The 20746-nt window shown below is 41.8% G+C and overlaps 1 protein-coding gene across 4 annotated transcripts in view; it reads left to right on the top strand.

The window, feature by feature from the left end:
• SCAF11 (SR-related CTD associated factor 11) overlaps positions 1 to 14558 on the top strand; it is a 41325-nt gene extending 26767 nt beyond the window's left edge. For all 4 annotated transcript variants that reach the window (XM_085219969.1, XM_085219975.1, XM_085219979.1 and 1 more), the window contains 6 exons: positions 1001 to 1107; positions 4051 to 6546; positions 8044 to 8387; positions 10611 to 10829; positions 11260 to 11379; positions 11737 to 14558. In XM_085219969.1, coding sequence (XP_085076095.1) covers positions 1001 to 1107; positions 4051 to 6546; positions 8044 to 8387; positions 10611 to 10829; positions 11260 to 11379; positions 11737 to 11865 — 3415 coding nt within the window. In that variant the 3' untranslated portion in view covers positions 11866 to 14558. The remainder of the gene's footprint in view (positions 1 to 1000; positions 1108 to 4050; positions 6547 to 8043; positions 8388 to 10610; positions 10830 to 11259; positions 11380 to 11736) is intronic.
• Positions 14559 to 20746: the final 6188 nt, after the last annotated feature.

Raw genomic sequence — 20746 nt, 5'->3', positions numbered from 1 at the left:
AGAAGTGAAGAAGTTTTCTTTAATACTTGTGATGAGCATAGTAACTACATTTACACGTTCATCTATCGCTTTTCATTAAAATGCAAGCTTAAACATATTTTTCACTTAATTTAGAAGGTAGTGTATATGAGCTCTTAAAATTATTTCTATCATTTAAGATCAGGGTGTGTTTGTTCTAATGTTAGTCTGACTCTGACTTGCCTTCATGGATGGTTCTGGCGCTTTTTTTGACTGTTAGTAAACAAATTCATATAGAAAGAGTAAGAGGGATTTTTTTCAAATGAAACGGAGCATGAGAAATTTTTTGTCAGAGAGCAAATAAATGAGTATTAAAGCATACCCTAAAGATATCTTCATGAATCTAAAGTAGAATTATAAAAACAATAGATTTGAAGTAAAAAAATATGTGTATATATAAATAGATCAAACTGGCTCTCTTTAATATTAATTCTACAACATACCTCTGCCTTTGGCATAAAAAGGACTACAGAAATTAGATAAGAGATTTTTGATTATAACGAAAACTGCACTTCAGATTTTAATAACAAGTTGTGTATTTCTTTTCACACGCTTTTCCTTAGGGAAAGTTTAATTCCAACTCAGTGATAGCTTAAAAGTAGGTAGATTACAACTAAATTTTTGTACACCGTCTCTCAGATTTCTGCAGAAAAAGCACTGTTCTTACACTGAAGTGCTACATTAGCATTCAGGATTTTTCTTGCAGTAGTATAGTCTACTAATTTGAAGTAGTCTCTTTGTTACAGTTGTGTTTGACTTCAAGTGTATATTGCTTTAACATAACAGACTTTCTTCGAACTGTTTTACCAGATTAGACCTCATGGTAGGCCTGGAAGAAGAAAGCTTTGTTTTCTGTCAGCTTTGTGTTTCTCTCTACACTGAGAGGTAGAGGCCTTGTGTTTGCATAATGGTCTTGAGCATTCTTTCCAAAACTTCCTGCAAACGACTCTAACAAATAACATTAATGATTTTACTTTTACAGAATTCCTTTAGTGTCTTATGGAGCTGAAGCTGAGACCTTTCTTCTCACTTCTACTGCAGTGGCAGGGACAGTTCTTCCAACAAATATCAGGCCTTTGGAAAACTTTGGTAAACTTTTTTTTTGTAAGTTTTCTTTATAGCTAATGTGGAGTATTGTTAAAACATGATTCTCAAAATTCAAAGCAGAGTGTATAGCTGCAGCTGAAAACAAAATGTTTTGAAGTTTGATGCTATTTCAAAATCAGCTGACGTATTTCTTAAATTGGAGTATACAACTTGAACTAAACAGAAAACAAGTGTTTTATGTAACTTAATTCAGTTCCTAAATTCAGAATTTTGTCTCATGTTACAGCTTTTTATCTTATTAAAGATACACTGCATTATGATACGTTCTGAGTATTGAAATATACATCATTCTGGATACATCATTCTGATGTATTCCAGTGTATATTTTCTGACTGACTAGAATAGTCTGCAAACTGCAATATATGGATCTCTTTGAGTATGTCTGCAAACTCAACAGGGCAGAAACTTGCAAAGGTGTTGAAGCTCCACAGTATGACAGGAATTTAGCAGAAGACAAAATACGGAAGGGATTACCTTTCTCCAGTTGCTTTAATTGCCTGTCTCTCCGTACTCAGCTAGAATGTAGCTTCTCTTCTCATTGTCTGCACAAATTTCAGAAGTGGAAACAGAAGAGTGCTGTTCTTTTAAATCTGGAGATAATACCTTCTTTGAATTTGAAATTAGGCCACTTTAATTTGACTAGTAGGAAAAAAGATGGAAGAGATTTTGGTCTCTTTTGGCCTACTTGAATCAAGGAAGTGAACTATTAGGAAGAATTAAGTAGGAGGATGATTGAAGAAATACTTTATTAGTTCATATTCTGCGTTGTTGTTAAATGTACTTATTTCACTTCCCTGTTTCCCAGTTAAAAAAAAAAAAAAAAAAATTAAATAGGTTACTTCCTCTGGCTTTTTTTGGCAGTTTAACTGATGCTTAACTATTTCTGCTTCTGGTAGCAATGAGTGTGTGGTAGCTTCTATCTCTTGATTTCCTTTCTCCTTTTAACTTACACTGTCAGGCTTCTTTGCCATGTCCCAGTAGCAGAGGGAAAAATAATCAGTTTTTCTTTGAGTTGAAGAGTATTTCTGTAATCTCCAAAATACTTTTCAATATTGGATAATTTAGAACAGATTAATTACCATTGATAATTTCTGCAACTGACTTGCAAATACTGATGATATTGTCAACTATTAATGCAAAAATTGAAAGTAAATGCCTTATGCTGTCTTCTGGGAGAAGCAGGAAATGGAATCTTTATGAGGGGTGAAAAAAAGGATATATGTTTTTTAAATTTACATTTTTAAATATTTTTCTCACTCGCCTAGGTTAGAAGTTTCATATTTTACATTTTGAAAAGTAAAATTACCAGGCTAAAAAGACAGCAAACAAATTTATTTCTGTAAATATGCTTTTACCACGCCTAAACTAGAGTTCACATATTTAATGTAATAGATTGTTTATGCTGTGGACAAAGTGGATGACAGTCATCAACGTTGAAACCTAAAGCATTTTAGTATACAGACACTAAAATTTTAAGTAATCTTCAGATTTGACTTGAAGACTCCTGCCAGCAAGGGACATGCAGGAGGCAGAGTCTTCAGATTTCCCTAGTGGATCCACTGGGGTGGGTGTAAAGTGTGAAGAATGCCCCCTGTGGATTTGGGGCACATTCTGGGAGTGTTCCTTCCCCTTTCTGCATAAGAGAGGAAACGCACAGGAAAAAATGTTAGGGAAAAAAGCAAGGAGAAATTAACCTTTTAGAGATACTTTTAGAGATGCATGGCAAGCAAATATGTGGAGAAGAGAGTTACCTCTTCTCTTACAAGTAATATGAAATGAAGAGGCAGAAGATGGAGGAAACAAGGGTAAAAACTGGAACTTTCTGCAAAGATGAACAATGAGAAAAAAATGAAAAAAAAAATAGACGTGGAGATTTTTTTTTAAATGTGTTTTTTGAATCTGTTTTGATGCTTTGTCTCATTCCTCTCTTATTTTTTTAATATATGTTCTTAAGTAGCTTATAAAACAAATATTTAAGTATTTGTGAGATGTGATAAATTAATTGCAAAATCTGTTGAAATTAATATTTCTAAGCAAATTTCTACTATTTGCGTATAAAATGAAGCTGTGAAGAGAATGAATTTAAGGAGCAAATTCTTTATTCCTGGAGTGTACGCAGAGTATGAAACAAAGTAATGGATATCTCAAGAAATTAATATAGTTCTGAATTGAGTATTACATTTAAGTATATTTACTTAATTATCATTTATCTTAAATTCTGGAGCTGTCACTCGTAAGCTTTCAGATATATTGAGTATGTACAATCTATTCTCTCTGCTGCAAGGCAGCAGAATTTGTCCAGTTTGCCATGGAGTGCTCAGGGACTTTCTTAGAACTTTGGAATGAGTTTACACTGTCAGAAATTAGATTTTGTAGAGAGATATGTTGTCAGTGGTACTTCTCATCAAGTGCTTCCCATGTGATTGTCCCTGATAGTTGTCTGAAAATCTTACTCTAGTACTGAGTTTCTCTTTTGTAGTATTGAGCTTCGCTTCCATAATATTGAGTCTTCACTGACAACAAGGCCTGCACACAAGAATGATGGGAATTGCTATATGCTAAGAATATCATATATTTACTTTGTTACTTTTGTAATGGTTTAAATGCTGAATATCGTTCTTGCTTTATCAGTAGTGCTTTAATTGTGAGTACCATTATGTCCGTATAGCCATGTCAGCACTGCTTCTGAAGTGCATCTCCTGGTGCCTAATATTTGATTTTTGTTAGTCTGATTCTGTTCTTTAAAGAGTCTGCACTGAGGTGGGGTGGTCTTGATTTTAGCTAGTTAAGCTGTGGCAGCATTTCGTACTGTATTGTATGTTGTATTATTTGATAATATCCATTAAACAGGAGTGTCATTTTATGGTCTTAATTGTATTTGTGTAAATGTTTATTACCAGGCATTAAGATTTCTGCTTTTATTAGAATCTTTAGGGAAAGGATATGCTGTTGCATGTGCCCAAGAAGGAGAAGAGAAAAAGCAAGCATCAGGTTCATCCGGCACTAGGGGAGGTAGAAGGAAGTCTGTTAATACTACTCCTAGAAGAAGGTCTGCACGGAACACCAAAAACGAAACTCTGAGTCAGTCTCGGAACTCACCTCGGTCAAGCAGTTCTGGGTGCAGTGCCCCTGATGGCAGTAATCCACCTCTGAATAAATCCTTTTCAGAATCAGAGAATGTTCTTCCAAAACGAAAAACAAAAAGAATCGGTAAACAACGAACACCTCTGGCTAAAAAGAAACTGAGAAGTTCTGCACGTTCTGAAAAATCATCCAGTGATTCAGCGGATGATGACGATGATGACGATGCTGAGTCTGAAGCAGTTCTTACAGTAGATAAAGACCAGCAGTCAGATCACGAAAGCAGTAGTGCAAACCTTCCACAGAAAAATGATGCAGAAACAGAATCTGCTAATGGATTAGAAAGCTGTAATGAACATGCAGAGATTGAGGAAACTACAGGAGAATGTGAGGAAGATACTTCAGGCAATGGAGATGTAAGCTTTTCTGTCCAGGAATCTACAGTATTGACTTTAGGAGGAGAAAGTCAGGAATTTGAAATAAAAGATCTTAATGAAAAAACCATAGAACTTGAGAATCAGGACGCCTGTAAAAATAATCTTGAACAAATTGAAACAGCGACTAGTCCCAGAGATAAACTGTGTGCAACATTTGAAAATTTACATGAGACGTTGTGTAGTCCTCGGGAAGAATTAATTGAGAATATAAATACAAAAATACATGAACCAATAACTAGTCCAGAAAACGAATTACTGGAACATCCAGAGCCTTTGGAGCAAGATCAGCCATTAGAGAGCCCCAGAAGCAAATTGCATGACCATACAGAAACCATAGAAGTCGATGATGCTAAGGCAGAGGAAAAGGCAGTAGTGGACTGTGCAAGTACAAATACTCAAAACTTTAGAAGTGATAAAGACAAGGAACTAGACAGTAATACTTCTACAGATGCATCAGAGCAAGCCTTAAAAAAAAGCCCCATGCCGGAGGGTGAAGAGAACAGAACTTCGGAGTCACTGACGATAAATACTGAACATAAGCATTTTGGTGAGGATAACAATGAAATGATACCAATGGATTGTGACTCATTTTGCAGCGACCAGAATGAACCTCAGATTGAACAGTTGCCACCAGCTGAAAGTATAGAGCAGGGAAAAATGGACTCCTTACAGTGTGACGCAGCAAACTCTGCATCAGTTTCAGGATTGTCTGATGAAAAAGATGAAACTGTTCACCAAGAAGGAGAGTGTCAGTCAGAACCCAAAAAAGAAAAAAAGACTCGAACAAGACGGTCTCGATTTCATTCTCCATCGACAACTTGGTCTCCTTCTAGGAAAGACAGCAGGAAATCTCAGTCACCATCACCTAAAAGGGAGATGACCAGGGAGAGGAGTTCCCGATCACCCAAGAAAGAAACTGTTGGGGAGGGAAGGAGATCCTTATCTCAGTCTCCAAAAAGAGAGACACTCAAAGATGAGAGAAAAACACCATCTCGATCTCCCAAGAGGGAAACTGTCAGGGAAAGCAGGAGGTCATCTTCTCGGTCAAGGACAAGGGATTCATCTCCAAGACAAAAGTCTAGATCTCGGAGCAGTGATAGAGATTGTCAGAGAAGGGATCGTGACAGAGAGAGAAGAAATAGAAGATGGTCCAGGTCCCGGTCCAGGTCCCGGTCACGATCTAGGTCAAGATCACAATCAAGGACGAGAAATAAAGGCTCTTCATTCTCTAGAAATGAGAGGGATGGTCATTCACCTCGTTGGAAAGACAGATGGGCAAATGACAGCTGGAGGAGTCCCAGAGGGAATGATCGATACAGAAGAAGTGATCAAGAGAAACAGAATGAAAGTCTAAAGGAGAAGGACAGTATGGAAAAAAACAGCGATACTCAGTGTTCTCCAGACAAGCGGAGGAATGATTGTCCAGACTGGGTAATGGAAAGGATAAACTCCATTCCGGAGGTCAAGAACAGAGACAGACCTCATTGGGAAGACAGCAGACATGATAATTCAGGACAGTGTTGGAATAAAAACTTTGGTTCAGGTTGGTTTCCAAACAGGGGGAGAGGTCATCGTGGCAGAGGTGGGCGTGGAAGAGGTGGTTTCGCATATGGAGACCAGAGTGAAAATCACTGGCAGAGTAGAAAACCTCTCTCAGGGAACTCAAATGGTTCTGGGAATGAAGCTACAAGGTTCTCAGAGCAGCAGCCGTACAAGCGTAAGAATGAACAGGATTCTTTTGATACGCCTGCTGATAGATCTGGGTGGACATCTGCATCCAGCTGGGCTGTAAGAAAGACTTTACCTGCTGATGTGCAGAATTATTACTCAAGAAGAGGACGAAACTCATCAAGCCCACAATCTGGATGGGGAACTAGACAAGAAGAAGAGACACTTGAACAAGGTACACGCAGTTTTGATACAAAGCTTAGTCACAGATGCAGTAGATGAGTAAAATTCTAGTCATGTTGTTCTGTTAGTTGATTAGTTCTTCAAAATTGGGAGTGAATTCATAGTAATTTTGCAATGTGGAATATGGACTTCCAGTGTTTTATCAGGAGTTTGATGGCTTTTTGATTTTGCTCAAAGTCAGAATTTTTGTGTTACTTACAGACAAGGCATCTAAAGAGTACAACTTTATATCTTCTTGGCTGAAGAGAAAACATCCTCTTCATGGTTACTTTTAGCATCCCCCTGCTAATAAGTTATCCCCAGATCATTAACAGTAATAGTAAATGGTAGATGTAAATTGTATTCAGAAATGAAAAAGTCCAGCTCTGAAGGCACCACGCTTGCCCTTTCCTATTGTCATGTGGCTTTGCCTTTTGTTTTTATCCATTTTTATCTTACATGCCAACAGTGGTGTTCTTTTCAGAGGCAACTGCACCAAAGGCTTCTTTTTTTTTGGGGGGGGGGCAACTTTGTCAACCTCCAGTTTGCTACAGGAAAATATATCAAACCTTTAATTGCAAGTATCATGATTTTGCAGACATTATTTTCCATAGTTTAGGATAGATCATACTAGTATGTTTTTTTGAATCTGAGCTTCAGACGAGAGTAATCTCTCAAAACTGGATGAAACAGACTTGATTGGTATCGTGACATGGTCCTGAGCAACATGCTGTAGCTGGCCTTGTATAAGAAGGGTTGGACCAGATTGAAGCATAAGGGCTTAAATGCTGATCCCTTTGAATGAGCTGAAAGGATTCCTCAAGGAAGGGATTCTGAGGGAATGAGAAATGGATCTAGATTTATAATCCCTTGACCATAGCTCAGACCTACCTGCTTCGCTTTCTGAAAGGCTCACTGCTTGTACCTTACACTGTAACTTTTTATCTTCTGTTGAAGGTAAGGTTGAAATAGTAAAGTCATTTTCAAGAGTGTCACCCCCAAGAGGTTATTTTTACTTGTAGGCTTTACCTGTTGCGCCATCGCAGGGCTTTTTAATAATTTTCTGAATACTGGCATCTTTCAAAATTGGTTGACAGTGAGTGCATGGACAGAGGAGAGCAAAAAGTAACGTATCCAATAGCATGAAAACTAAACAAGTTCTGTTGTCTTTCTGTTCTTTTGGGGAGGATTTTTGTTTCATTGTGATGGAATAATGTATTGGTTGTGCTATGGGAACAATTAGAGTAATGGAAATTCAAAATGCAGATCTGCATAGTAAGTGACCTTTTTTTAAATTCAGAAACTAGCACTTAGCCCAGTGATGTGTCTGGTGATGAGTGCTGTATAGTAATGTGATGCACTATCTTTGAAATATTCAAATAGAGAACTCTTTTAGAAACTCTATACTTAATGAAGATTTCAGACACCTAGTTCCACATTTTACTTTATAAAACGCGGATTTTCTACTTCATATACTGTCTTTTTTTTTTTTTTTTTTTCCTTCTGATAGATCCAAACCTCAAAGACCAAGGCAACCAGCAAAGTGATGGTTCTCAGTTACCAGTAAATATGATGCAGCAACAGATGAATGTAATGCCGCAAGTGAATGCACAACACCAGCCTATGAATATGTTTCCATATCCCGTGGGTGTCCCTCCTCCTATGATGAATATGCAACGAAATCCTTTTAACATCCCCCCTCCAGTGCCCATCCATCTCCATACCGGAGTGCCTCTCATACAGGTAGCTGCTCCCACAAATTTGTCTCAGGGATTACCTCCGCCTCCACCTCCACCCCCACCATCTCAACAAGTCAACTACATTGCTTCACAGCAAGATGGAAAACAATTGCAGGTATGCTTTATCAGAAGCCATGGAAAGAGCACTATTGAAGTAACATACTTAAGGGTTTCTTAAATTTAATACTACCTACTTGGTAAACTTATACTTGCAGTTTCTTTCTCTCTTGCCTGTCTTCTCTCACTCCACATCAGATTTTAAGTAGAAGTATCCATGAGAGCTTGAGATGTTAGGGGACTGTAGCTTTTAGATAATAATACATAGCACCACAATTGTTTTGTTTGTGGTAGTGAGATGTTCTAGGTGGTAATGGAACACTGAAAATTCTTCTATATTGTCCATTACCTTTTTCTCCTTCGTTTTGGAAATTATCAATTTCAAATTTTCCCCTTCAAAGTCAGTATTTCAAGCTTTAGGAGATGCTTGAATCCCTTTTCCGCATCATGTAGAAAGTGACCTCAACCCCTTTGTTACAATTCTTATCCCTTGGTTTGTTGTATGAGCAGAGGGAAGTTATCAAGTATTTCATGGCATCAATTTGTTCCATGCTTCCATTCTCCAACTGTCACCGTCTCAGCAGCTCAACCACCCTCACTGCCGCCACGTTTTCTGTTCTGTTTAATATTTTGAGCCTTTTTGTTCATAATTTTCAGGCTTTCTTTGGTAGGTTTTACTTATCCCTTCTTGCAAGATTCTCCTGGTGCTGGGTGCCCCGTTTGAGACCTTTTTGCTTTATTACTCAAGTTTCAAAAACTCCGCTGTGCTTGGGCAGATCAGAGCATCTTTTTGTGCCTTCCAAGATAGTTTAAAACATCCTTTGTGTATGTTAAGCCCTCTTGTAGCCAGCTGTTTATATTAAAAGCTTTTATATTAAGGAAAGGAAAATGAACAGCTTCCAAGACAGTGAGTGGCCGTGGAAGGAGATGTAAGTAATGCCAGGTCTGTGTCGTACATAGGATTCTTAAGGGCTTCACTGAGGTTTGTCCTTCCCTTCTGTTGCGGGCCACCTGCTCTAACTTGAAATGCTTTGCCCTGCATTACAGATAGAAAAAAGATGTACTAGAACAATGCTTTCTAAACCTGTTTTCATTAATACCTGAAAATTTGTAATGTATTGATAAATTCTTAACATAAAAACATTGAAAGAATGCTTCTTTAACCATTCATGTATTCAGGAAGAAAAGTTCCATGGGAAATACTGAGTGGGGTTACAGGTCATACGAGATGCTTGAACAGTGAAACAGCAAGGTGCTATTTGAACTAAAATGCCTGTAGATTACTTGTTGGTTTTATTTGTACTGTCTGTAATTAAAATATTTTCACAGTTAGAAATTCAATACACTTAATCACTAAAACAGAAGAAGCCGGAATGCATTTTGTGAACCCCTGTGAAACTTACTGTCTACTAAAGCAGTAGGCACAGCTTTGTAAAGACTGTGTATTGCCCCAACGTGCAGGCATTTGATAGGAAAGCCACTGGTATATCTATTGCTGTTCTCTATCAGCAGTGCTCGTGGTGCCCTTTGGTGATGTCTGGAAATACATAGTAAATGTTTTTTCCTTAAGAACAGATACAGGTGCTTCAAGGAGCAGCATTTTATCTCTAGCCTTGAGCAGACAATAGGTGTCGACACGTTTGAAATTCCCGTAGAAGTTCAAGCTGGTAGTGAACACGAAAATAAATATTTTCAAAGCAGCATCATTATCATAGAGTCATATAATCACAGAATGATTTGGGGTGGAAGGGACCTTTAAGATCATCTAGTTCCAACCCCCTGCTATAGGCAGGGACACCTCCCTCTAGACAGGTTGCTCAAAGTCTCATCCAGCCTGGCCTTGAGAGCTTCCAGGGAGGGGGCATCCATAACCTCACTGGGCATGATTTTGTTTTAATGTTAATCTCATGTACAAAATAGGGACTCCTTTTCTCTCCAATGACAAATAAAGAGGTTCTGTAGCCTTAAGATTCCTTCAAAATGCACTAAGGCTGTCCAGGCCTGTTTGCAGGATATTTTGTCACCGGGATCCCCATCGGAGCCAGAACGTAGCAACTGTAGCAGTAATGTGGTGGATGCCTTACTTTTCAAGTTTTACTTTTTTCTTTTGAGTAGATTTGATATTATTTGCATATTTTCCAGAATAATTAAGCTTGGAAATGACCTGATGAACCAAAGCATGTGGTATTGATGCTTTTTCAGTAGCTGCTGAAACAGGTGGAAACGTACATTATCCTTTGGTATGAGAATGCTTTAACTACCAATAACTTTTTAAAAACAGGGTATTCCAAATGCTGCTCATGTAAGTAATAACATGAGCACTCCAGCCTTGCCTGCTCCAGCAGCAGTCCTGGGAAATGTGGGAACTGTTCAGGGACCAACTTCTGGCAATGCGACGTCATCGAGTCACAGCAAGGGCTCTAATGCAACTGTAAAATTGGGAGAAAACAAAGCAAGTGTAACGGTGGAAGCCAGTGCAGATAGCTCAAAGAAGGACCAGGCAAGTTCACAGTGTCTATATGTGTATATCTACATACATGCATGTGTAATGTGCATAAATATATGCAATATATACATTTTTTATATACTGAAACTGTGGTAGCACCTCCTGTGTAAATCCCTTAATACACCTCATCCTGTCATCTGTGTGATACTCTGACAGCTCTGGGCTATAACCAACCAGCAGCTGTCTCCTTGTAATGCAGTCTTATTTAAAGCATCTCTATTACAGATATTATTGTAATTGCTGTGGGACAGCAGTCCATTCTTTATAAACACAGGCAGCTCTCACAAGTGCTGGAATTTGAGTAAGGGGAGCATAGTTTTTTAGTCCTCTGTAATAACTTCTGTCTGATAAATGTTGTGATTGATAAACTCGTATGTAGGCGTTGAAAATAATACTCCAGTTTGTGGCTTTTTTTTTTTGTCAGAAATTGCTAATTCAAGAAAAAGCAGCACAAGAAGTCAAACTAGCTATTAAACCTTTCTACCAAAATAAAGACATCACTAAGGAAGAATATAAAGAAATTGTGCGGAAAGCTGTAGATAAAGTAAGTTATCTATTAATAAAGCATGAAATGCTGTGTTCCAATTGAGGTTGGCTTGGGTTGGATTTTCTGACCACGTGGGAGCAGCTCGTAGTTGCTGCGAGGGAGAACAGGAAAAGCAAAATTACCTTTCTCCATTCACATGAGTTTGTCCAGCTGATGGGATCAGAGCTAACTTATTGTTTGGAAGAGTTCAGCAGGAATTGGGAAATAGTTATTGGTGAAGTTTTGGTGCTTTCCAAAATTACACTGAGATGGGGAAGCCCTGGGGTGCTGGGAAAACAAATACTGTGCAGTGATGGCTGATTGCAACTATTTCAAGCATTTTATTTATTTTTTTTTCCTTTAAAACTGTTGTAGGTTTGTCATAGCAAGAGCGGAGAAGTTAATTCAGCAAAAGTGGCCAATCTAGTGAGAGCATATGTAGACAAATACAAACACTCACGGAAAAAGAACGCGGAAGAGGCTGTCTCCTGTGAAAGGAAATGATGTCGTTTCAGTTTTTAATTTTATTCTCTCTGCAAAGTGCAATTTCATCATGAACCGTTAGCTGAAAATTGTACACGGCCGTGCTTTGAATCTGGTTTTGATAAAATTATTTTTCAATGTAGTATATAATGTTTTGTTCTAATGAAATACAGAGCTGCAGGGCGACTTCTTTATTCCTTTTTAAGAGCAGATGTCTGAAAAAGGAAAAAGTGTAAAGAAGAATCATTAGGAATGTATGATTGTGTGGATACGTAGATGTACAGCATTTTGACTTGAATGGCAGTGCATTAAATTAGAAATTTGTCTGAATACGTTGATTTTTGGAGCAGGTATGTACAGTACATCTAATTGGTCAGATGAAGGGGGAATTTTTTGTTTTGATTTCTCGATGATAGCAAAGATGAAATAATGTATTGCCTTGACAGATACTTTGAGCGCTAACTGGACAGGCTGACCACAGGGCTCACAGCGTGTATATAGAAAGCACATGGAGTTGTCTGAACAGAAGAACTGTTTAGATTTTAAAAAGAAAAATCATGAACAGTAGAACTCAGTGCCCCAACTCAAGGGCACTGCCTATCTGTTGTAACACCAAATAAAAGTTATGCTGCTTGGTTTTGTTTGTGAAGTTTTTCCATTTGTTGCAAGGTAGTGGGATGAACTTGATGAATTTTTGTGCTGAATGCCTTCAATCACCACACACCAACAACCTTAGCTCATGCCTAATCCTGCCCTCAGCTAGCACAGCAACAGGGAGCTTCTGTTCTGGAGCTGGAGGTTCAAGCACACCAACTCCTTGTTTCTTCAGGCAAGACCAAGAAAAGTTGCGGTTGGTTCCTAGGCTTCTGACTCATCAGAGACTGCCAGGTGTACCAACCCGAGCTGTGCACTGCTTCCCTTTGTTACCTAGGGCCTGGAGCATGGAGCACCACTGGAAATGCACCATCTTAAGTGCACTGGCTTTTATACTTCCCTAAGCACTTTCTCTAGAGAGGTCAGTGGAGGTACCATAGGCATTCTGAAAGCGGAGGGTCATAAAATGTGCTAAAAGAATGCTTTCACCTAATGACGAGCACACATAACTAATAGTGCAGCAGTGAGGGTTGCTGGGACGAATACAGGCTCCTTTTGAGGAAGACAGCTTTGGAATCCTTCCAGATTTGAGCAGGGAAGAAGTGTTTCTCTGAGCTTCACTCTGAGATAGAAACGCTTTCCTCGGGAGAGGTGCTGCTACCACCCCAGTGCTGCCCTCGGGCCGGGCTCTATCCCCTTACTGGGGGCTGTTTCACCAGCAAACAGTGCAGACAAAGCATCAGCTGATGTTTCTGATAGATTGTTGTCTTCATAGCCAGAAGTTCCCCAAATTACCTTTTTTTAACAGAAAGCTCATCCTTACCCTCTAAGTAACTTCTGCAGATGCCTGAAGATGAACTAAGAGAGATACAGCTGTAAAAAAAAAAAAAAAAAAAAAAAAAAAAAAAAGTGATGTTTATCACTTAATTATAACTTTCTACAGACTTAATGAAGCTTTTGACTGTCTATATTTATTTTTGTGTGCCTAAATAAAAATACTATGTAAATTAGAAAGTGATATAATACATTTTTCTACAGTCAAGCCGGGTTTTAGATTTTTCAAAAGACTCAGTTTTACACTGTGGTAGCAATTTGTATGAGCTCTTGAGCTATTTGAAGCTAAAATGGGTTAGCACTTTTGAGAAATGTAGCAAATTATTGCTATGTCAGTCCTGGTTTATCACGCCACGCGTACTTATTTTTATTACATTTTACTTCTTTGGATTTTGGGAATTTTAATGACTTTTTGTATCTTTATACAGTCGAGCTTTGCTATAGAGCTCCTTTCAGGAGCCATGTAAATGTGTCTTTTTTTTCTTATAAAGGAGAGGTGGAAATTGCGGGGGGAGGAATGATGGAGGACCTGAGCTGGGGACGTGGGGTCACTGATCCCGTTTTGCAGCTCCTGTTGGGCTGTGAGCTGCACGCGCTGCCATCTTGGTAGGCTGGTGGCTATAGTGATGCTCCACTGTATTTCAGCATGAAGAATATGGGATAGATTGGAACGTGATCAGGAACTTTACTTTGTACAATAGAATATTTCAGAACTTGACAGAAAAAAAAAAATATGCAATTCATTGCAATTTCTATGCTGAACTTAAAAAAAATATTGCCTTAATACATAGACTTTCCTATTTTTCCCAAGAAGCAGTACGGTCTCTGTTGATGTGACTGCCCATGAAGGCATGTACGTTAACCTTGTAGTCATGTTTCTGTTAAAATGGTATGAGAGCTGTATTTCTATTTATTGAAAGCCTTGTACTGAACTCCTGCATGCACTAATACTGAAGGTGAGGGCTGGGAGCACGGAGCCCAGCCCTGCCCTCTGGAATATCCAGAACTCATTCGGTCCAGATTGCCATGAGGAAAATAATTACAGAACTGTACTTTCTGAGAACTCAGGCAAATCGGGAGGGTTTTCCCTCCACTCCTCTCACTGTCTCACTGTGCATGCTGCTTGAATGTCTCATCCTGAAGATGTATCCTAGGAGCACAGTGGCTGTCCGGAGTTACTGTACGGTGTTTGTAGCATGAGGCTGGAGTGCTGTCTACTGAAAAAAAATAACTAGTTTTGTGTAGTGCTTAACATTTTCTAATAAATTCTTTTCATTAAGCTGTCAGTACTCCGTGTTTGGTCTTCAGTGGTTCTGGCTAAAAGTTTACTGCAAGAAGCAGCATTAAGAAATACTGCTACTTCTATGCATATTCATACTTAGTCTTGTTTTATGTTGTCTGGACTCCTCCTCACATCTGGTTTGTTTTCAGTTGGTCTGCCACCTTTCTGCCTTGTCTACCTGCACATGCTGCAAGCTGAAGACAAGCACATGTGCAGCATTCATTTGCCACACGTGCTGCGGTGATGACAGTTCTTGCCAGACGAGGATGGGACTGCAACCAGCCAGGCCCTGCCCTACACATGAGAGCTGGAAGGGCTGCCCAAGTAGAGGGCTTGGCTGGAGGAGCCCCAGCCATCGTCTCCTATCAGTAGTGGGAGCTTAGCTCCAAACATTTCATTGCTTCCCAGGACTGAGGCATAGCCCCAGTTCCACGCAGACATTGTTGTATGGTTTGTGAAAGAGCCTGCTCACCTTTAGGAAAATTTAGAGCCCCATTGTTAGACATTGGCTGTTAACATCTGGGTGTTAGCAGCTGTGGTGGAAACAGACTTACCTTGCTTGTGTTTACTGAAAGTGCACTAATAAATTGGCGTGGGGGCTTACGGAAAAAGCACTGCTGTGACAAGCAAGAATGGAAAAGGACACGACTCAGCAGCTTCACTGGTGACAGTGAGGTATAGAGGTGCCAGGCTGCTGAGGCTGAGAACACTTCAAAAAGGAAGGGCTAAGAGGCACACAGTCATCGCGGGGGCTGGGCTGGGACTGCTGCTCCGTGGCTGTGCGAGGGATGGAGATAGCTCACTGCAGCAAGGGAAGGCAAACAGCAGGACATTATTGCCAAGAAAATATAGTAATGAGGAGGAAAGTAATTTAAGTAAACTAACTGTAGTTAATTAAGAATTAATTGCCTAAATTGCAAATCTGTCTTATTTCCACAAACCTGCCTGGGGCCATATCTGCGTCAGGTGTACTGATGGCACAAACTGCCAATTCAGCTATTGCTGCAGAGAGGGTTTTGGTACATTTTGGCTGATGAATGCCTACCTATGCCAACAGGTGCTATTTCTACAGGGTGAGCACAGGGGGGGTTCCTGTGCTGACTGTGGTTTGGCCCTGCATGGTTCTGTCAGCAGGACCCTGAGGGAGTGCCAGAGTGATTCGGTCAGTGCCCATTAGCAGCAGTGCTCCTTGGATTACTTCAGCCACTGCAGTGCTTGGTCACAGCAGTCGCAGAGCACATTATACAAATGCAGCTGTATTGCCATCCTGATGCCAACACCTGCCCGCCTCCGCAGCTGCAGCAGGCTGGGCTGAGTCACAGCTCCACAGCCATCCACAGCCATAGGCCTTTCAAACCAGGCCTGCACTTTGCTGACAGGCTGTGACTGTGCCCAGTCAGGCTGCCAGCTGCTCTGCTGGCACAGTAATGTGTATAAACCATAAGCATTGTCTGTACTACCTGGGTTTCCTCTGCTGGGAGCAGCTCAGTACCTGTGAGTGGGCCTGAGCGCTTTGGGCTGCCTGGGTGCCTGCAGTGAGCAGTGCTGAGTGCACGTCACCTCCAGGCCTCAGGTGGCAGATCTGCATGTTAGGCATCGCCCCCTCACTACTCATTACATCCCTACCCCATCCCTCTCCCTGTGAGATGTGCAGAATCTCCCAAAATACAGACAGGAGAAAATGTGCAGCAGGAGAGGAGGAGGAGGGCTCCCAGGCTTAGATTTATAGGACCATTAATGTTGGAAAAGACCACTAGCATCACCCAGTCCAACCCCAGCCCCCCCCATATGCCCACTAACTGTGTTCCTCAGTGCCACATCATCTACACAGTTCTTGAACATCTTGAACACCCCCAGGGGCGGTGACTCCACCACCTCTCTGGGCAGCCCATTCCAGTGCCTGACCACTCTTTCTGAGAAGTTTTTTCCTTATATCCAACCTGAACCTCCCCTGGTGCAACTTAAGGCCATTCCCTCTCATTCTATTGCTGTTACCTGGGAGAAGAGGCCAACACCCACCTCACCACGTTCTCCTTTCAGGGAGTTGCAGAGAGCAATAAGGTCTCCCGAGCTTCCTCCACACTGAACAATCCCAGTTCCCTCAGCCGCTCCCCATAAGACCTGTGCTACACGCCCTTCACAGTGACACCCCCAGGGCCTCACGTCTTTCTTGCAGTGAGGGGCTCAAAACTGAACACAGCACTCAAGGTGTGGCCTCACCAGTGCTGAGTACAGGGATGCACTCTGGGGAAGGCAGCTGAGGTGATGGCTGCCAGGCCGAGGACACGGCCCAGGGCAAGGATAGAGCTCTGCTGCTGCTGGATGCGGGCAGCTGGGGCTCAGGCAGACAGCACTGAACCAAACAGCTCCACACAGCCCCATGTATTACAATATCCACGGTCACAGCTTAATCAAAAAACGGGAACAGTAGTAAGGCAGTAAGGAAGATGATAGCCTATGTCAATAGTTAAAAAGAACTTAGAAGCAGCAACTTTCTAAATAATCAGTCACTCCAGCATCTGTGAATATTCAAAACAAAACAAAATCATTAGCCCATAGGGAAACAGTAACACAACTCACTGACCACATAAAAGGAGATGAACCCACAGGAAGGCACAGGCTGGAATCTGAACTTGCCTTACAGCTCTTTTTCTAACACAACTCAGCCACAGCTCCCGCAGTTGCCATTGGGAAGCTGTGAGGCATCACAGCAACCTGCTGGGTCCCACAGTGCACAGCCGTCACAGCCAGGGTGGAAGCCAGCAGAGAGAGCACTGACTGCAGGAGCCAACATCAAAGAATTTTGAGAGCAGCTTGTCATATAATTAGTCCCAAAATGCTGCAAAAATTATACCTATGGCCACTATATATGTATGTTTTTTATGAGGACTGTAAGTCAAAACTGGCTGGGGATTCCTAGATGCTTCCATGCAACAGCACAAGGGAGGGATGAAAACAACTGGGAAGTCAGAGCTGCTTCAGTTTTGGTGCAGTGGGTTTTACCACATTGCACATTAGACAGAATGTCTCTGGGGTTTATGGCGGATTAGAGACTTGAAGCTGTGAGGCTTCACAATCCTCCTAGGCCAGGGGACACAGAGCAGAGCTTGGAGCTGCAGGCACTGAGCAGCACAGGGGGATGCAGTCAGAGCAGCATCCGGACCAGTTCTTCATCACTCCCAACACAAGCTGACAGCATGAAGGTCTGCCCTGGCAGATGCAATTCCAAAGGAAGTGGATGGTGGCAGTCCTTCAGGGCAGCCTTCACAGAGAGTCTTTGGGGCAGCAGGAGCCCCAGGGGCAGCGCTGGGACGAGGGCACAACTTCAGGCAGGAGAGCAGCTGCCCATGGATGGGTAGAGTGAAACCCCCAGCAACAATAACAAACCCTCCCAGATGCAGCTGGCAGGCTGCCCACCTATAAGTTCCTCACAGGGCACCTCACCCAGCTGCTGTCAGACCCTGCCAGATACATCCTCCCCATCTGGAGCTTACAGCTACACTAGGCTGCATTTCTTCCCATCTAAGACAAAAAGTTGTTGGTTTATCCTTCTGAAGGTGTTGGCTCAGATAAACATTGCTTATCTCATCACAGATATGAAGCACAATAGAGTGTAAAAGAGTAAACTGTAATGCAGCCATATGAAGGACAGCAGAGTGCTCCAACCGACTGTGGCTTTGAAGCCCATATGATCCAACCAGCAGCCACTGATCATCTTTACTGGTTCACAGGCTCCAGGCCAGCCTTGCGGGGAGCAACTGGTGGCAATGGTGATGGCCTGGGAGAACAGTGCATGGAGAGGGCGGTGGGTTGGTACAGGCACCCCGGCTGCTGCACATTGTCACGTGGTAACAAACACCTGGTCTGCTGGCCTGTGAGGACAGCACTGTGATCTCTGTGTTAGAGCAGATGAAGCAGCTCCACATTGCTGGAAGTCTGACAGTGACATGAGCTGAACCCAAACCCCAGTGTGCTTCGGAGCTGGAGGCTCTGAAGGCGAAACCACACCTGGCAAGAGCAAGTGCAGGAAATGCTCCTCTAGGAACAATAAAAAACAAACCACTTATAACTAAATAGAACACTTTGAATTTAGCATGTGCCTGGCTCCAGCCCACAGGGAAACAAGCACCAACTACTACCAACAGCCACTGAGTCAGCACCGCCTTCACAGAGCACAGGAGGAGCACCAAAGCACCCACCTGATGGTGGGGAAAATGGCTGGCTAAAAGATGAACCACTGCAATGCCTCTTTCCAGGAAAGGCTGCTGCCATAGCTTTCAGCAGAGGCCATACCCCAACAAAATGAGCTCTCTGTCACTGTGCTATAACTTACAACCTCTAGAAAACTCAGACTGACCATCAGACTGACCGTTATGGAATAACATTAACTTCAGAAGAAGTTGCAAAACCCTTCACAAGAAAAGCTTGAGCTGTACATGCAAGAGATGTCTTTGCTTCAAAAACATACCTAACCTGGGGATAGCACGATGTAGTTTGGGTGTGTTTCAGTTGGTTACATACAAGGAGAGGGCTGAGTTAAGCTGAAACAGAAGCTGTTTGTGACCAAGTTCCTGAAGCTTGCTCAAGACCCCCACACTTTTTCCACTGCTCGTAACCTCCAGTAAACACTGGTTTCAACCAAGAAGAAAATACACGTAAACACACATTCTAAATATTTAGCCACTCCAAAAATATATGTAATAGTAATACTCTAGCTGTTAAATGCGATACAACCCACATGTCATTCCCCACTCACCCCCTCAATGAACTTTCAGAAATGCGGTTGGTCACAAGCAATCAGGAGCTGAGTGGCAGAGGCTATGCTTCTGGAGCTATAGGATAGTAAATATTTTACAGTGAAGCAAAGCAGTAACCCACATCACAAGTGCACATCACAGACCATACCTGTGCCATCGCTTTGCGCTCTGTTTGATGCTCAGAAGACGCATGGCCAAACTGAAGACTCCATCCGGCAGTCTTGAACATGGGGAGAGCCCGAAGCAGTCAGCTGCAATGCTCTTTGTCCAGAATGCTGCAATTGGCTGTGACAGAAACTGTATGAGATGGGAAAGTCCCGAGTTCCTTGTGTCTGAAACTCAGTGTCAGACCGCTTCCTCCTCTATGCACAGATAACAACCATGGGAGGCTGTAAGCGGGCAAAATCCCAAGCAGTGGGATTTCTACAACTTCCCTCCAAAGACCATTCCGTACCTCGCTTCTTTCTTTCTTAATTCCATTATTCCATGCTTTATTTTCTAGGACTATTAAAATCAACTTCCTTCAAGGTCCACGTCTGCCGTCAAACACAGTATTTCTGCCTCCCAAATCTGCCCCCATGTAAAACTACAGTCAGTCCTCAAATCCACTAGCTAGTAACAATTGCACGAGAGCTGTACGTGAAGGTGTTGGTTCTCCAAGCAAGCATCCATTAGCTTCCGCTCTATTGTACACAGAGAGGATGTGTGTACGTCTCTGATGAGCTACAGCAGTTGGCTGGTGGACGTACCAGGATCACTGATGTCACTCAGAAGGACACATGGTGCAGGGCCACCTGCACTACATGCAGCAGTGCCAAAGGCTGTTAATACATACATGATGTGATTCTGTTCACCTGTGTTTATAAACCTTAAAAACTTGCACAGGTCAGTGGTACCTGATCTTAATCTTGCCTGCACAGAGCTCCAACTCCTAAACTCCACCCTCAATACCTTCACATGAAGTGCTTTTTTGTTTAGGTTTGCTTTTATAAAAAACAGCACGGGTGCAAATTGTTTTAAACACCACAGCACAACATTTATTTAAAGAGGGCTCTATGGGGAACTCTCCAAGGGCAGAAAGTACTTACAAAAAACTTGTATGCCAAAAAGCCCTCTGTCATTTATTTTCACACTTTACTCTCTTTCTCAACAAAATTATTACATTTGTGCAGTAAGATGTGTGACACACTGGAACAGGTTGCCCAAGGAGGCTGTGGTGCCCCATCCCTGGTGGCATTCAAGGCCAGGCTGGATGTGGCTCTGGGCAGCCTGGTCTGGTGGTTGGTGACCTGCACATAGCAGGGGGGTTGAAACTAGATGATTATTGTGGTCCTTTTCAACCCAGGCCATTCTACGATTCTATGATCAACCTTTTGAAGAAAATCAAAGCAGGAACCCTTAGATACCAAGTCCCGGCACTTGGTATCTAAGCTGC

The sequence above is a fragment of the Meleagris gallopavo genome, chromosome 1, assembly GCF_905368555.1.
Source record: "Meleagris gallopavo chromosome 1, MGAL_WU_HG_1.1, whole genome shotgun sequence".
NCBI classification, from domain to species: domain Eukaryota; kingdom Metazoa; phylum Chordata; class Aves; order Galliformes; family Phasianidae; genus Meleagris; species Meleagris gallopavo.
Note: the sequence above shows the minus strand (reverse complement) of the source record. Positions and strands in the feature narration are given on the sequence as shown.